The 16,272-nt window shown below is 53.5% G+C and overlaps 1 protein-coding gene across 3 annotated transcripts in view; it reads left to right on the plus strand.

Moving 5' to 3' along the window:
- The window catches only part of PTK2B (protein tyrosine kinase 2 beta), a 125,603-nt gene that overhangs the window by 101,058 nt on the left and 8,273 nt on the right, over positions 1-16,272 (plus strand). The window contains exons 10-24 of one of the 3 annotated variants that reach the window (XM_081238482.1): positions 140-241; positions 981-1,098; positions 1,461-1,500; positions 1,930-1,976; positions 2,884-2,934; positions 3,491-3,588; positions 4,334-4,418; positions 4,647-4,747; positions 4,988-5,103; positions 6,763-6,863; positions 7,043-7,132; positions 8,259-8,463; positions 11,561-11,669; positions 13,139-13,204; positions 13,844-13,969. In XM_081238482.1, the coding sequence (XP_081094608.1) occupies positions 140-241; positions 981-1,098; positions 1,461-1,500; positions 1,930-1,976; positions 2,884-2,934; positions 3,491-3,588; positions 4,334-4,418; positions 4,647-4,747; positions 4,988-5,103; positions 6,763-6,863; positions 7,043-7,132; positions 8,259-8,463; positions 11,561-11,669; positions 13,139-13,204; positions 13,844-13,969 (1,455 nt within the window). The remainder of the gene's footprint in view (positions 1-139; positions 242-980; positions 1,099-1,460; positions 1,501-1,929; positions 1,977-2,883; positions 2,935-3,490; positions 3,589-4,333; positions 4,419-4,646; positions 4,748-4,987; positions 5,104-6,762; positions 6,864-7,042; positions 7,133-8,258; positions 8,464-11,560; positions 11,670-13,138; positions 13,205-13,843; positions 13,970-16,272) is intronic. The other 2 variants (XM_081238484.1, XM_081238483.1) reach the window with 2 other exon arrangements.

A 16,272-nucleotide genomic window follows, 5' to 3' on the forward strand; every position in this document is an offset into this window, starting at 1 on the left:
CGTTGATTGCCTCTTCATCCCCTTGAGAGACTCCAGTTCTCAGTTCTTTCCTGGGCCCCATCCCCACACCATCCTGACCAATCTGCATGGCCTGATCCCAGGAATGGGATGGTCTGAAGGGCCCCCTCCTTCCCCACAGCCCACCTGTCTGGCCGAGTTCAAGCAGATCAAGTCCATCAGGTGCCTCCCGCTGGAGGAGGGCCAGGCGGTACTGCAGCTAGGCATTGAAGGCGCCCCTCAGGTGAGCATCTCTGGGCACCCGGAAGCTTGGAAACATTGGGAACGGCTGCGGGCGGGGAGCTCCTGCTCAGGCCAGCCTGTCTGGGGCTTCCCTGACTGCTGAGATCTTGTTAAGAAAATGGCACCTAGTTCTTAGACAAGGTAGCAGGATGATGATAAATTAAAGAAACTATCTCAGGAAGCAACGTTATTGTTAAAAATGTCAAGAAAGAAGTTGTAGGAGATTGGGGGGGGGCGGGGAGCGGGGGTAAAGTGATCAGAAATCAAGGTATGGATCAGAGGTCTAACTTTGAACAAGTGACAATGACTCAGAATCAAGACCTTGGGGCCCCAGGGCTTTTTGTGGGTGGGGGAATCAGAGAGACCTCAGGCTGTGAACAGTTTGTCTGTCTCTCCTTTCATCCGTCTGTCCCCTGCCCCACCCCCTCCCTCCTCCCTTCTCTCAGTTTCTGCTTTTGCATACTGAGCACCTCCTAGGTACAAGGCATGAGCTATGCCCTGAAGGGCCAGAATAAGCCAACCTGGAGCTGCCCTCCTAGAGTGTAGGGTGGTCAGTTGGGAGAGGTGATGAGAGCGCCCTCTGGTGGCGGTGGGAAATGCAAGCTGAGCCCCAGGAGAGGGGCTGATGGCGTCCAGGCTGGGGGTGGGCAACAGTGTCCTGCAGTTTCTTCTCCAGTCCCTTGGGGTAGGCTCTAGCCAAGGCTCTGGGGTCTCATCCTTGGCTGGTCTCTTCCCTGCAGTCCTTGTCCATCAAAACCTCCTCTCTGGCAGAGGCCGAGAACATGGCTGACCTCGTAGACGGTTACTGCCGGCTGCAAGGGGAGCACAAAGGCTCCCTCATCATTCGACCCAAGAAAGGTGTGTTTCCACTTGAAGATAAATTGGACCAAGGGCGGCATGGGGGCTGGCTTCTAGAGGAGAGGATTTGTAGCCCCAGGAAGATCAAAGCTATTGCCGGAACATGGCTGGTCCCTCCTCTTTGGGGATGGAGTCAGAAAGCAGAGGTCAGGCTGGAACACTTGACAGTGGCAGAGGAAGCCTGAGAGTTTCTTCTACTAAAAAGATTCCAATTCAGGCCAGACGCCTACCCAGCTTCCACTCCGACTTTCAGGGGCCACAGAAAGGCGGGAGGCGTGTCCCTAGTGTTGGCCCCTAGGAGCAGTGCAGCCAGGACCCTGTGTCCCTGACTCCACCTCCCCCTCCTCCTCGCCTCTCCCCAGATGGTGAGAAGCGGAACAGCCTGCCCCAGATCCCCACACTGTGAGTACACCCGGAAGGCGGGGAACTGGCCCCACACTCAGCCTGTGTCTTCCCAGGAAAGGCAGAACAAACAGGGAGCCTCCCTGCCATGGTTTCTGGTTTCTGGGCCCCAGGAGAAAATGCTGGAACCCCAGCATTTCACAAGTGGTGATTTTTCACCAGTAAATTTCTCCCAGAAAATTCATACAGGGATATCCCTGTGTCCTAATGCCACCTGGCATCATCTTTAGTGGGGGAAGGGGGTGGTATTGTTGCTGTTCCCTCCCTCCTGCCCCCTGGCTGCCTGGGCTGTGCTCCCAGGTTACTGCCGTAAGGACAGGCTGCTTCTCCAGGCAGGGTGGGTGGGAGAGAGGGGGCTGAGGCTGCCCTGGGGGAGCATTGCCAGGCTCTGAGCTCACTTGGCTCCTGCCCTCCCATCTCCCCCTATAGAAACCTGGAGACTCGGCGACCCCACCTCTCAGAAAGCTGCAGCGTAGGTAAGCCTGCCCATCTGCCGTTCTCTGCCTGCGCCCAGAGCCTCTCTTCTGCCTGCTCTTGTGACATCATCAAGTATTCCCTCAAAGTTGCAGAAAAATGAACTTCCCCCATGCCTGCTCAGTGACAGCTTAAAATATCATTAATCATAACAGTTAACCTATGTTGGGCAGCTAGTATGGGGCACCGTGTTTGTCTTGGTCAGCTCAGTCTCCATAACAAAAACCACAGGCCCAGGGGCTTAAACAACAGATACTGATTTCTCACAGCTCTGGAGGCTGGAAGTCTAAGGTCAGGGTGCCAGCATGGCTGGGTCCTGGTGAGGGCTCTCTTCCTGGCTTGCAGACAGCCGCCTTCTGTGTGTCTTCACATGGTGGAGAGATGGAGAGATCTGGTCTCTCTTCCTCTTCTTCTAAGGACACTAATGCCATCATGGGGGCTCCACCCTCATGACCTCATCTAAACCTAATCGCCCCCCAAAGGCCCCAGCTCCAAATACCATCACACTGGGGATCAGAGCTTCAACATAAGCATTTGGAGGCGGTGGGGGACACAACATTCAGTTCATGACAGCGTTAAATACATAATAGGTATTATTTTATTTAATCTTTGCATTCCCCAGAAACATTCATTTCACAGAAAGGGAAACAGATTAAAGGAGACGAACCAACTTGCCCCAAATAACAGCCATGAGCAGCAGTGAGCAAGGACTCAGGCCGAGGTCCCTGGGCCCTGTGGCCACTCTGAAATGCAGGTCAGGAGCCCAGTTCTTGTCTGGCTCCTCCCCACACCCCTCCCGGTGATGTCAGCTTGGTTCCACTGGCCTGCACGGGGGAGCCCCACACCTGGCTCCTGGTGGTGCCCCCTGAGGCATCTTGCCGATGGGGTGTCCTCCTTCCGTCATTCCAGAATCAGACATCTATGCAGAGATTCCCGATGAGACCCTGCGAAGACCAGGAGGTAGATCCCTGACTGCCCCACCCACCCCTGCACGTCAACCACAGCCAGGGCCCTGGGAAGTGACATTTGGGGACACATGTGACACCAAAGGAGGACTTTCTTTCCTTCCTTTTTCCTCTCCCACGTGTGCCTCAGACAAGGACAAAGCTGAGTGAGGCATCTTTGATTTTGAAAGTGGAGATCATTGTTTATATCCCCACACCATCGAACTTTTGTGTGCCCTGGGGAGGGGGGCGGAAGGAATCTAAGCCTGTGGATATGGGACCCAGCCTTCAGAGGGAACAACTCTTCCCCTGTCTGAGACAATGAGACCTTCTAGATCCCCTTTCCCAGCCCAGCCCCTGGATCCTGGCTGAGGGGTTGGCAGGGGGGCGGGTGGGGCAGGTCTGGTAACACCTAGGCAGGAGGGGGCGGAGCCTGGTGTTAAGAGCCTGCAGATGCTCAGATGCCCAGGGATGCAGGTGCGCAGATTCCCGGGGATGCAGATACTCGGATTCCCAGGGGTGCCAGCTGGTTTCTGCACTCCAGGACTCTCTCGCTTTCTTCACCTGTGCAGGCCCACAGTATGGCATTGCCCGGGAAGATGTGGTCCTGAATCGTATTCTTGGTGAAGGCTTTTTTGGGGAGGTCTACGAAGGTGTCTACACGAGTCACGTGAGTTCCAGACTCTTCCCTGACACTCCTCCTCTGCTTTTCTGTAGAATGAGAAAGGAGCCCAAATACTCTAGAGTTGGAGGTGGCTGCCGTGGTGTGTGGATCTTGCCCAACTTGGTCTTTGCAGTATTTATGAAATACACAAGGAGTGATGAAAACAAGATTCATTGCCAAGAAAGGCAGCAATAGCAGGGATCCAAAGAGAGGCGACACCTGCCGGGGGGTGACTGACTCTTGGTGGGAGAGCACAACGGGGAGGCGCCATGTAATGCAGTTGTGAGAAAAGGAAGGGTGGGATCTGAGGCCGCCGAGGGGGCGGGACAAGGTTTGCCTTTGTGGTTGTGCTTCTACCAGGCCTGGGGGAAGAGCCAGAGCAGAGGAAAGGGGCAGCACAAATGTCAAAACCAATGATAAAGAGAAAGAGACCAGGACGCCATGTCTGACAATGACCTTGCACGTGCCCCAGACAAGCCTGCTGACTCTGGGCAGATCACGTGGCCCCTCAGGCTCCATGCCTTCATCTGGACAGCCCAGGGCTCGAGGGATCCGATCTCGAAAGTTCTTCCAGTCCTGATCAGGAAGAATGGGGTGGGGAGGGGTGGAGAGGAAGAGACAGAGGAAGAGCAGGCTTTGTGGAGACCCAGACGCCCAGACATCACCTGTTTCCCCGTGGGAAGGCCGTGGGAACGCCGGGGAGGGAAGTGCTGGGCGGGACTGAGGGGCCCTGGACACACTCTCCTTGCAGAAAGGGGAGAAAATCAACGTGGCCGTAAAGACCTGCAAGAAAGACTGCACTCTGGACAGCAAGGAGAAGTTCGTGAGTGAGGCAGGTAGGCGTCCCCGAGGAGGCCCCCAGACCAGGAGCTGGAAAAGGCCCCGAGACTATGCAGACCCGGAGGCAGGGAGGGCCCGGAGCGAGGGCCGGGAGGCCACGGACGGCACTGGCGCCCCCAGGGGCGGAGGGTTGCGCCGCTGTCTCCAGGTTGGACCAGCCAAGCCCGATTCTCGCCTTGGACCTTAGAAGGGCTCAGGCCCGTCTCTCTCGCCGCCACTTTCAGTGATCATGAGGAACCTGGAGCACCCGCACATCGTGAAGCTGATCGGCATCATTGAAGAGGAGCCCACCTGGATCATCATGGAGCTGTACCCCTACGGGGAGGTGAGCCGGCAGGGGCCGAGGAGGACCCTTGCAGTGACGGCTGGGCTGCAGTGGAGCAGGACCTCAGGGGGGCGGGGGATGCGCTCAGAGCCAGGGGGCCCTTAACTCCCAGCTGAAAGAGCCCAGAGGCCGTTTGGAGAGGAAGGTGCCAGACAGTCCTGCCGCCTGGGTGTGCCCTCCCCTCCCCCCCAGCTCCATGCCCCGGCCGGGCAGGGTCCTCAGGGCATCTTCCCTTCGCAGCTGGGCCACTACCTGGAGCGAAACAAGAACTGCCTGAAGGTGCTCACCCTTGTCCTGTACTCGCTGCAGATCTGCAAGGCCATGGCCTACCTGGAGAGCATCAACTGTGTCCACAGGTGGGGCTGGGCAGGGGGGTAGCCTGGAGAGGTTGGGGTCAAGCAGGGCTTTGTAGCCGCACAGAACAGGGGTGAAGGCCTGGCTTTGGTCCGGCCTGTGTGACAGTGTGATCACCTTCTCTGAGCCTGTCTCCTCCTCTGAAGAGTAGAACAGCAGTATGTTCCTCCCAGGATTGCTATTAAGAGGAGATCTGAAGTCCGAGGTGTCTGCTTGTAACTCAGTCCCATCTAGGCCGCCTCCCTGGGGGTCCAGGAAGTCACTTCCCTGCTTGCTTCTCGCTTGCTGTCCTCCAGCAGTTCCATCTGGTGGCACCTGGCCAGGCAGGAGAGACTGGGTCCTAGTAGCGCTGGTATGATCTTGGGGTCTGGGCCCTGCCAGGCCAAGTGGCTGGCACTGCCCTGGTCCCCGGCACCTCCAGGCTGCCAAGACCAAGCCTCCAACTGGCTGTGGAGCTGGCCCCTTCTCCACCCGGCTTCGTCCCCATTCCCTGAAAGGAGGCCCCTGCCATGGGGAACACGATCCCCTGGAGGAGACAGACGGGATGCCCTCAGAGCCCTGGGGTGAGCGGGTGAATTCTTCAATCCAAGCCCATCGACCTCAGATAGGTGGCCGTATGGGTGACGCTACACAAAGCTATGTCGGGGGATATGAACATTCATTCATTCATTCACCCACTCATGCAACTAATATTATCGAACCCCTACCGTGGGCCTCCAGCCACTGTCCTAGGCTCCGGGATGGAGTCATAATCAAAACAGACAAAAATCCCTTTCCTTGTGAAGCTCATCTTCTAGCATCTTCTAGGGTGAATAGTCATGGGGCAAAGGTGGTGGGATCCCAGATTTGCAGCTTTGTGTGAAGTTGTCGTGCTTTGAAGTCATCTTTTCAATAATAAAGAAAAACGGTAGGGTGTGGAGCCTGCCCAGGAGAAGCAAGAGATGAGCCAGTATGGGGCTAGAAGTGATTCCGGGAGCATGAGATAACTGAGTCAGCGAGGGCTCCTGGTGGGGTGAGAGCTCAGCTCTGGGCTGATGCTTTTCACAGCCGGCCAGCTGCTGGGCACGTTCCACCAGCTCTCTGCCCCGGTCTCCTCCTCCGTACCGGGGTTCTGAGGGTCTCTGTGTCACGGCTCAGGTGTGTTTAGTCTTTGGAGGGTCCTGGCTAGCCCAGTGCTCCCTGGAAGTGAGCTGTGAGCGGCTGCTGGAATCACAGAACAAGAAGAGGTGGTTAATTGTGACCAGGAGAGTGGCTGGGCTTCTTCCCTGAAGAGTCAGCAGGGTGACGGCATCCCCGGCAGAGGGGACAATACAGGCTGCAGGGCGGTGACTGGAGCAAGTCTGGGGAACCGAGACAGGCTTGGAGGTGGAGACGTGAGAGAAGGGGTGATGGGAACAGGGCTCAGCAATGAGATGGAGGAAGACGACAGGCATGTGTGTGGCAGGGCCGGTGGGCCAGCCGAGGCTCCCGCCTGAGCTGGGCTCCAGCCAGACGGCTCGTGGGTCCAGGAAGGACCGACCGACAGAAGCTGCCCGATTCTGCTCCGGAGGCCGGGGCCCTGAAGCTCTCTTCTCCTTTGCTTCTCTGTCCATCTGTCTGTCTGTCTGTCCCCCTGAAGCATTCTCAACAGACTCATCCGTGTCTTTGCCTCTTCCCTCCAGGGACATCGCTGTCCGGAACATCCTGGTGGCCTCCCCTGAGTGTGTGAAGCTGGGGGACTTTGGCCTTTCCCGGTACATTGAGGATGAGGAGTATTACAAAGGTGAGGTGCAGGTGGTGTTACGGCTTTGTCCCCTAGAGGGGTCGCTGAAGCCAAAATCCCCCCAAAAGGTGACTGTTAGGCAAGCCCAGGCCAACAGTCTCTGGAGAATAGGCTGCATTTCTGGATAAATCTAGATCTCCCTCTCTAGTAACTACTGTAAACCCTTTGTCCACCCAAAGCCTCTGTGACGCGTCTCCCCATCAAATGGATGTCCCCCGAGTCCATTAACTTCCGCCGCTTCACGACGGCCAGTGACGTCTGGATGTTTGGTGAGTGGACTTTCTGGAGGGCGTGGAAAAGTGTTCGATTCTCACCTCCGTGACCAGGTTAAGAGGGGGCACAGGAAGCAGCGGTCGGGACCCCCAGGTTCTGTTTTGCTGCAGCCACTGAGAAGTCCCAGAAGTGGGGAGGCCAGTGGTGGGTCGGGGGTGACATGGGCTAAGGGCCAGCCTGGGTTCATCTTCCCAGAAAAGGCTCCTGAGATGAGCATGTGCTCCACTAACCAGCCCCGGGACCAAGGTGGGCCACCCTGGAGGGAATCCTCAAAGGCAAAGCTGAGGTTTTCTCCGAGAAGGAGGTGCAGGGTGAGGTAAAAGCAAAACCAGGTGACAGATGGACAGCCGCTTACAGAGCACACAACCGTGTAGATTCTCCCTCTCAGGTCCCCAAAGCCAGCCCAGTAAAATCTCATTATTATTCTTCCCATTTTCCAGATGAGGAAACTGAGGCTCAGGCGAGTCAGGGGCTTGCCCGTGATCACATAGGCAGCAAGCATTGGTGCTAGGCTTTGAACACCAGCTTTCTTTCTTTTTTTTTTTTTTAATTAATTTCTACTGGAGTCTAGTTGCTTTACAATGTTGTGTTAGTTTCTGCTGGACAGCAAAGTGAATCAGCTATACATATACATATATCCCCTCTTTTTTGGATTTCCTTCCCATTTAGGTCACCACAGAGCCCTGAGTAGTGTTCCCTGTGCTATACAGTAGGTTCTCATTAGTTATCTATTTTATACATAGTAGTGTGTATACGTCCCAACTGACATATATACCAGCTTTCTGTTGGAGGTTCCATCCACTCCTAAGAGAAGGCACTAGTGGTCCCAATGACGTGCCTTTGATGGTCCCCTCCTCATCCCACAGACCCTAACAGCTCCGTGTGGAAGGGGCCGGGGGGGTGGGGGGATTAGTTTGCTTATGGATGCAGGTGATTGGTCCCTTGGTGGACCGCCGTAGTGAGCAAGATCCCAGGGATGCTATAGGGGGAACGAGGGAACGCGGGGCGGTCCCTGGCAGGCGCGGAGTGCGGACTGCCCGGTTGTTCCTGGGGAGGGTGGGCTGCCTCTCTAGGCAAGCGTCCCCCCAGCAGGGGCCCTGAGACCACTCCTCCCGCCCTCAGCCGTGTGCATGTGGGAAATCCTGAGCTTTGGGAAGCAGCCCTTCTTCTGGCTGGAGAACAAGGATGTCATCGGGGTGCTCGAGAAGGGGGACCGGCTGCCCAAGCCTGACCTCTGCCCACCCGTTCTCTACACCCTCATGACCCGCTGCTGGGACTACGACCCCAGTGAGCGGCCCCGCTTCACTGAGCTCGTCTGCAGCCTCAGGTGAGCAAGGAAGCCGGAGGGGGGTGCAGGCCCGGGGCCCCTGAAGAGCAAGTCTCCTCTTCAATAGCGCTTACAGGTTTACAGCATCCTTCCTTAAACAAGATGCAGCCGGCGTCCTGGTCCCCTCCGAGGGAGGAGGGAATTCAGGCTCAGCTGGTGACTCAGTGCCCAAGGCATGACAGGTGGGGCTGGGACTTGCCCCGGGACCACCGCCCCCCTCATCCCACCCGCTGGCCAGCACAGCACCATGTGTCCAAGCGGAGTTAGCCCATCCTCCCAGTGGAGGAGGCCTTACAGAGGCTCAGTGCTGTGTCAAAGGCAGGAGCCTGAACCTGAGTTCACTGTCAGATATGAACTCAGAGACGCAGAGTGGGGTCAGCCGCACCATCTCACATCTCTTAGCCGCGAGCACAGGGCGTTGCTCCTAGTATGTGCCCAGAAAATATATTTTAGGTTTGAACTCAAAGGCTGCATCAGACTTTCACTGCAGTGCCTGTGCTCTTTGCTGAGGTTTGGGGTGCATCTTACAGGCACCCAGCCTGGGCAAGGGACCTGCTTCCCTGGCAGCACCCCTGTGCCTTTCCTCTGCCTCTGATTGTTCCCCCCAGACTGCAGGGAAAGGAGTGATTTTTGGCTGTGAAGACAGTGACAAGGCGTCCCCTCTCCCTTCTGAATGAAGCACTGGTGGCTTGAGGGTCTGATCCTTCTCAGGTGCCCAAGAGCCATTACCCCCGGGTGCTGGGAGGTCCTTGGTGAAGTTTGCTGTTGGAGAGCCTTTTAGAGGGTAATCCTGTTTCCTTGGTGGCCCGCCTGCCACCAGTGCCCCCTTGGGTGGTCTGACTTCTTTTATCATCCTTTAGGGCAAGGGTCAGCAAACTTTTTCTACAAAAGGTCAGATAATAAATATTTGTGGTTTTGCAGGCTATACAGTCTCTGTTGAAACTACTCAACTCTGCCGTAGCTCGGAAGCAGCCGAAGACGATACATAAAATGAATGAGTGTAGCTGGGTTTCAGTGACACGTTATTTGTGGACACTGAAATTGGAATTTCATGTAATTTTGACATGTCCTAAAATATTTTTCTTCTTTTAATGTTTTTGAATCATTCAAACATGTGAAAACCATACTTAGTTTAAAGCTACACAAAAATAGGTAGGGAACCGTATTTGGCCTTGTGGGCCTAGTTTGCCGGCTCCTACGTTAGGGAACCTAGTGTTTAATTAATGTTAAATACTGCAGCTTTAAACACTGTTGCCAACATGTGGGCATTGTTTTCAGAGAAAGAAAATAGCCCCCAGAAACTGTCTTGTGGTGAGGAGCCCCAGGGGGAGGCTGGGAACCCCAGGTCCAGGCAATGGGAAATATACTGCATTTGTTTGCGGGCAGGGCTCCAACACAGTCTGCAAGACCTCCAGGTTAGAAGGCCTCTCTGTTACTGACTCTCTCCTCATTGACGCTTCTGATTAATTCTAGACTCATCTGTTGGTCCCTCATAAGGGAGATTTGAGAAGCCAAAGGGTTCCGGTGAAAAGTGTTTGAAAGACGTAACTTGAGGGGGTCAGAAGCTCTGGGGTCACAGGGTCTTCATTCATTCTGGAGGCTTGAGACATGTGGGGAGCCTCTCAGATGACCCTGATGACCCCAGGGTACCTCCCTCAGGCCCCAGCCTGATGGTCCTCCATTGGAGCTAAGAAAGGATTTCATGAGGGCTTCCAATCTTTGGGGGTAGGAAGAACCCTCTTAATGTTGAATTTTGAGAACTCTTCCATGTAACATACACTTTTAGAATCCACTGATTGACAGAACGCAGTAAGCCATATAATGAATTTTTTATTGCACACAATATAATGCATATGCATCTGAAAACACAATACCAAATATTATATATTTAGTAGTACTGTTAAAAATTATTAAAGAAGGGGCTTCCCTGGTGGCGCAGTGGTTGAGAGTCCGCCTGCCAATGCAGGGGACACGGGTTCGTGCCCCGGTCCGGGAAGGTCCCACATGCCGCGGAGCGGCTAGCTCCGTGAGCCATGGCCGCTGAGCCTACGTGTCTGGAGCCTGTGCTCCGCAACGGGAGAGGCCACAACAGTAAGAGGCCCGTGTACCGCAAAAAAAAAAAAAAAAAAAAAAAGAAAAAATTATGAAAGAAGACAGTTTAAGTGATACAGACAAACTTTATTTAACACTCCATGAAGTGGCAGTCTCCGTGCCCAAGGGCCAGAGTGCAAAATGGGGTGGAAGTCAGGACACTTTTATAAGATAAAGAATAAGGAACAAGGAAGAGAAAAGCAGAGAATAAATAGAGAACAGGAAATACGTATAGAGCCCAGAGCTGGTTTGGCGTTCGGGTTGGCCAACTGGACGGTACTTTGTTTCTGGTCAAGCAGAGCGTTTAGAGGGACACGAAAGTTATCCGCATTTTGGCTTGCTGATGTGACCCCCTGGGCAGGAGCGGCTCCATCTTGGGCTTAGACATCTATTTCAACAGCACATAATACTTGTCTACAGACAGTGCTTGGTACACATGTGAACATGAGGATTCACGGACCCCCTGTCATTATTCGAGTCCTCTGAGGTCTGGGATTCCCAGGTTGGGAACCACTGGATTGGGTTAAAAAGGCAAGAAGCATGCACTTAGCTAGTCTGGGAGGGAATCCACAACCCTTTCCCATGAGCACACACCAGGAATGCACGGGTGGGAGGTTTAATGAAAAATAGGAGATGTAGAGCAGGGGCCTCTGACATGAGGTTGTCTGGGACATCAGAAAGCTACACAGGTGTTCAGTGCCTGTAGGAGGGACAGGAGGGCAAGAGGCATGGGGACATGGGCAGGAGACACACTCGCACTGTCCGGTTGGGCTAGGACTCGTTCTCCGAGGACTTTTCCCCACCCTGGACCCATTCTGTGATCCTCCCAGCCTCGGTGAGGGGGGCTGCAGCATCCGTATTGCAGCCTGTCTCTGAGGGGTCTCCCCAGTGCATTCTGCAGAGGACGTGGGAATGGAATCCGGACTGTGGTGGAGCACAGAGAGGAGCCCCCCGTAGCATTTTTGACCCTGTTTCTCTCTCCTTATCTGACCTGACTCCCCGGCAGTGACATTTATCAGATGGAGAAGGACGTCGCCATAGAGCAGGAGAGGAACGCTCGCTACCGACCTCCCAAAATCTTGGAGCCCACAGCCTTCCAGGAGCCCCCACCCAAGGTGAGCCAAGCCCTGGCCTCACTGGCCCCGTGAATCACAGCAGAGCTGGGCCCCTGTGCGGCCCCTCCCAGGCCTGGCTGCGTAACTCCCCTCACAGCGTAGGTAGGATCGCACCTTATGGTCCTCTCAGCCCTTCAACCCAACCATCCATCAGCGCATCGGCAGATGGAATCTGAGACCGCAAGAGAGCAGGCACCTTGTGGGACGGCTGCAGCAGGGGATCACCCTGGAGATGTTTCCCTTGAGAGACTGGAGCACTTTTGCTTTTTGTGTTTTTACCCTTGAGGGTACATGATGGGGAGCATCCTTGGGCTCCTGAGGTCCAGCCTCCAATGTCCATGGCATCTCTGGGCACAGGAGCCAGTGCCCCGCTGCCCTGCTATTAGGTGGGTGGGTTGCAAGGGACCATGCCCGTAGTAGTCAGCTCGGGGTGCCATACAAAGCACCACAGACTGGACGGCTTAAAAAACAGACAGCGTGGGGGCTTCCCTGGTGGCGCAGTGGTTGAGAGTCCGCCTGCCTATGCAGGGGACACGGGTTCGTGCCCCGGTATGGGAAGATCCCACATGCCACGGAGCGGCTGGGCCCGTGAGCCATGGCCGCTGAGCCTGTGCGTCCAGAGCCTGTGCTCCGCAATGGGAGAGGCCACAGCGGTGAGAGGCCCGCGTACCGAAAAAAAAAAAAAACAAACAAAAACAGCGTGGAAGCTGGGAAGTCCAACACCAAGGTGCTGGCGGATTCCCGTCTGGTGAGGACTCTCTTCCTGGCTGGCAGTTGGCCACCTTCTCGCATGTCCTCACACAGTGAGGAGAGCGAACTCTGGTGTCTATTATTATCATTATTGTTGTTGTTGTTATTATTAGGACACTAATCCCATCATAGGGGCCCTACCCTTGTTACCTCATCTGACCCTGATTACCTCCCAAAGGCCCCACCTCCAAATACCTTCACACTGGAGGTTAGGACTTCAACATATGAGTGTGGGGGGGAGGGGCGACACTCAGTCCATAACAAATCCCTATGGATGCAGGGCCTTTGTCACTGTCCCCCTTGCCTGCTGTGCCCTGCGCCTTCCCGCAGTCAGGCCCAGGCAGTTTTCGTCCCCTCGGTGAAGCTGCTGTGGGTGCCTGAGCCTTCCATGGCCTACCTCTGGATGTCGGTGGCTCTTGAGTGCTAATTTGGCAGGCACTCCCACATCCACGGAGGCTACACACAGAGATCAGTAGCCCCTCCCATTAGCGGGAGGCCCCAGGAGGGCAGAGAGGCTGGCCTCTTTGTACCTTCCCATCACTCAGTAGAAACAGATGTGCAGTTAGTGGACGCATATGATTTTAATGATAACTTTGTTCCTCATCTTCTTCATTCTGAACGAGCCCGACCTGTTTCCTACCTGATATTCCCCTTGGTGAGCTGTGCTCACTCAAGGAGAGAGACACAGGGACTGACTCATTTCTGTGTTCTCTCTCCAGCCCAGCCGGCCCAAGTACAGACCCCCTCCACAAACCAACCTTCTGGCACCCAAGCTGCAATTCCAGGTAAACATGTAACCAGAGGGCTGGGGAAGTTCAGGGCCATTTCTCATCTCGGTTCTTCCTGAAATTCCATCCTCATGCCTTAGAGGAGCAGTAGTCACCTGTTCGGGCAATGGAGACAACCTGCATTGGCTCTTCTTGGGTACCCAGAAGAGAATTAACATACCCTGTATGATGTTTAAACATACCCTTTTGTGATGTTTAAAATAGTGGGGGTTTTTTTAAAGGTGTGTATTATATATACACATACCTGTGGGTTAATCATATCTGTCAAATTTGTAACATGATGATGGAATATAACTCCTTTCTGAAGAGTCCTGAAGGAGGCGACGTACTCAGTAGGTCAGGAACACACATGGACCCATGGTATGCACCACGTCATGGGGAGGGCGGTTGGATGGAAGAGAGACCACCGTGTCTGTGCTGACTTCTAGCCAAGAGCCGTATATGTCGCTCCGCCGTGTCTCCCACACGGGGCCAATGAAACGCCCACGCCTTGTTCTCTATTAGCTCCTGGAGAGCCAGTCCTGTTTCTCCCATGGAGCTCTTGTATCGTTTCTTTGTGCTCATGTTTGTAGCAGCTAACTGTCCACCTTCTTGCCTTGTCCCTGTGCCTGGTGCTTCTTTGCTTCTCCTGAATAGGTCCCTGAGGGTCTGTGTGCCAGCTCACCCACGCTCACCAGCCCTATGGAGTATCCATCTCCCGTAAACTCTCTGCACACCCCACCTCTCCACCGGCACAATGTCTTCAAGCGCCACAGCATGCGGGTAAGAGGGCTCTGCATGCTGGGTCCCAGCCAGGACCGAAGAGACTGCTAGAGGGAGGTACCTGGGATACCGGGAACCCCATGTCCTCGGGCTCAGGAGGTGCCAGTCAGGCCACTGAGGGGCTCTGTGACTCCCTCTCCTCTGCGAGCACATCAGAGTTAAGGGGCCAAGCCAGGTGCTGCTCTTGAGGACACCAGCTGGACCCAGACCTGCCCCATCCCTACTCTGGTACTGTGGCAAAGGATGTAAAATCTCCCCCCTTCCTTCAGCCCTGGCGATAGTGTGAAAGCTCATGGGAAGAGGGCAATCAAGCCTGATGGTGCCAGAAAAGTAAAAGACCCTGGAGGTTCCGCCCCGCTCTGCCCTTCCTGTCTGATTGTTGTGGTTGCTCAATCTCTCCTCGGTCAAAGGAAAGGCTTCCTTGTGGCTGCCACTCCTGCTGCTTTGTAAAAGTTGCTGCTGTACGAGAAGGAGCTTGGGGGCTAGTGTGGGGCTAAGCCACACCCTCCCCAGTCACCTCTTTGTTTTCAGCTGCCAATGAGGCCCTGAGTATTTTGTGGACTAGCTTCTAATTGTCCTGTTTAAAAAAAAAAAAAAAAAGCACCTTTGCCTGTCCACTTGTAACTTGTCCTCACCCACCTTCTCCTTCAGTACAAATGGTCCCTGTGGTCAGTTGCCATGAACACTTGATATATTTTACTAAACGGAGTCTTGATATGTGACATAACAGACTAAAACCCTTATTATTTTAGCTCTAACTCCATTACCATGCATGATATTTCAGGCTCACTATATAAGACTCTAAAAATGGAGGGGAAACTACATTTCTATTATAATACATTTACAAAATGTGGGAAAGTATGCTGAGATATCCTGTGCCGTTCTTCTTAATTTAGTAAAACTTTGAAATGATTCAGATAACTTCGAATTCTAGGCAGTGAGATCTTAGCGGAATCAATATTCCCCTGACCTAGCTCATTTTTCTCTTTTACATTAATTTAACCAATTTATATCTTAGCATATACTTAATGATAATAAAACTGCATTTTTAAGCACGCACTATCATTTAGGCAGTGTTCAATTCCTCCACTCTCCTGCCCTTGACTCTTTATTCATAATTAATTGAGTTTTAGTGAGATTGGCTTTAAAATGTGTCCTTTCAGTAAGAAAGTATTTTGTACATTTGAGGGATGGCACTGCCTTTATCTAACCCCTGACTCACCGTAAGGACTTGGTTCAGTTCCGTAAAGACAGACTGTGCGGCAGGAAAAAAAGACCTTTTCTGTCAGGGGTTTAGAAGTACTTGCCACCAGGAAAGTCTGCCTAAAAGAACATAATGAGCATTTCTTAAAATAACCAAAAAAAAAAAAAAGTTAAAAACATAAACTCCATTTTATGGTATACATCAGAAACATCGAGAAAGCCTCTTCCAGGCAGAATGCTGAAAAGGTATGAGGCTCCCTGCAAAGCATCTGAAAGCATTTAACAAAAATCAGGATTTCTGTTCCCACAAAAGCAATTTTTCTACTGACTAACTCTATTGCCTGACTCATCTGAGAATCTGTGGCATTCCACACCAGTCAGGATGGCAGCAATCTCCCCTTCTTGAAGACCTCACAATTGAGGTTTAAAATAATACTAGAATTCAATAAACAGCACCTTTCTGAAGGGACACTTTGCTGGGCTCTATCCCAGGCTCTGAAGGGGGAACTGCCTTCAGTGAGCTTACCATCAGCCAGAAGGAACAGGGTAGGTGCATACTCGCCTGAAACGCCAACCAGACAAGCTGTGAGTGGCTCACAGAGGTACGGCGAAAGTGCAGTGGGAGTTCAGGGGGAAACACAACTCTTTCCGGCTTCTCTTCTGCAGCGGGGCCTCAGTGGATGGGGAAGATTCGGAGGGGAAGATACTGGGATGCAGGGGATGAAAGAGGCAGAAGCATCAGTTGGAGCCAAGACTGAGTGATGGGAAACCATAGGATGAGTGCAGGAGCTGTTTTTCTAGAACAAGGAAGGTGCGTGTGGAGGTAGAAATAAGACTGGCAGGATGGGGGGAAGCCAATTCATAAAAGTGGTCAAAGCTTATCAGAGTCTTTTTAAAACACCACAAGGACCTGATTTCTCTTAAAAATGACCAGCAATGTAAGCATTCATTGCCTGATAAAAACACCTGAGGTATACATCAGACAAGTAAGCCCTGAAGAGGTCCAGTTTAAAAAAACAAAAAATCATTCACGGGCTTCCCTGGTGGCACAGTGGTTGAGAGTCCACCTGCCGATGCAGGGGACACAGGTTCATGCCCTG

The sequence above is a fragment of the Mesoplodon bidens genome (genome assembly GCF_964165515.1).
Source record: "Mesoplodon bidens genome assembly, chromosome: 6".
In the NCBI taxonomy this organism is placed as follows: Eukaryota; Metazoa; Chordata; class Mammalia; order Artiodactyla; family Ziphiidae; genus Mesoplodon; species Mesoplodon bidens.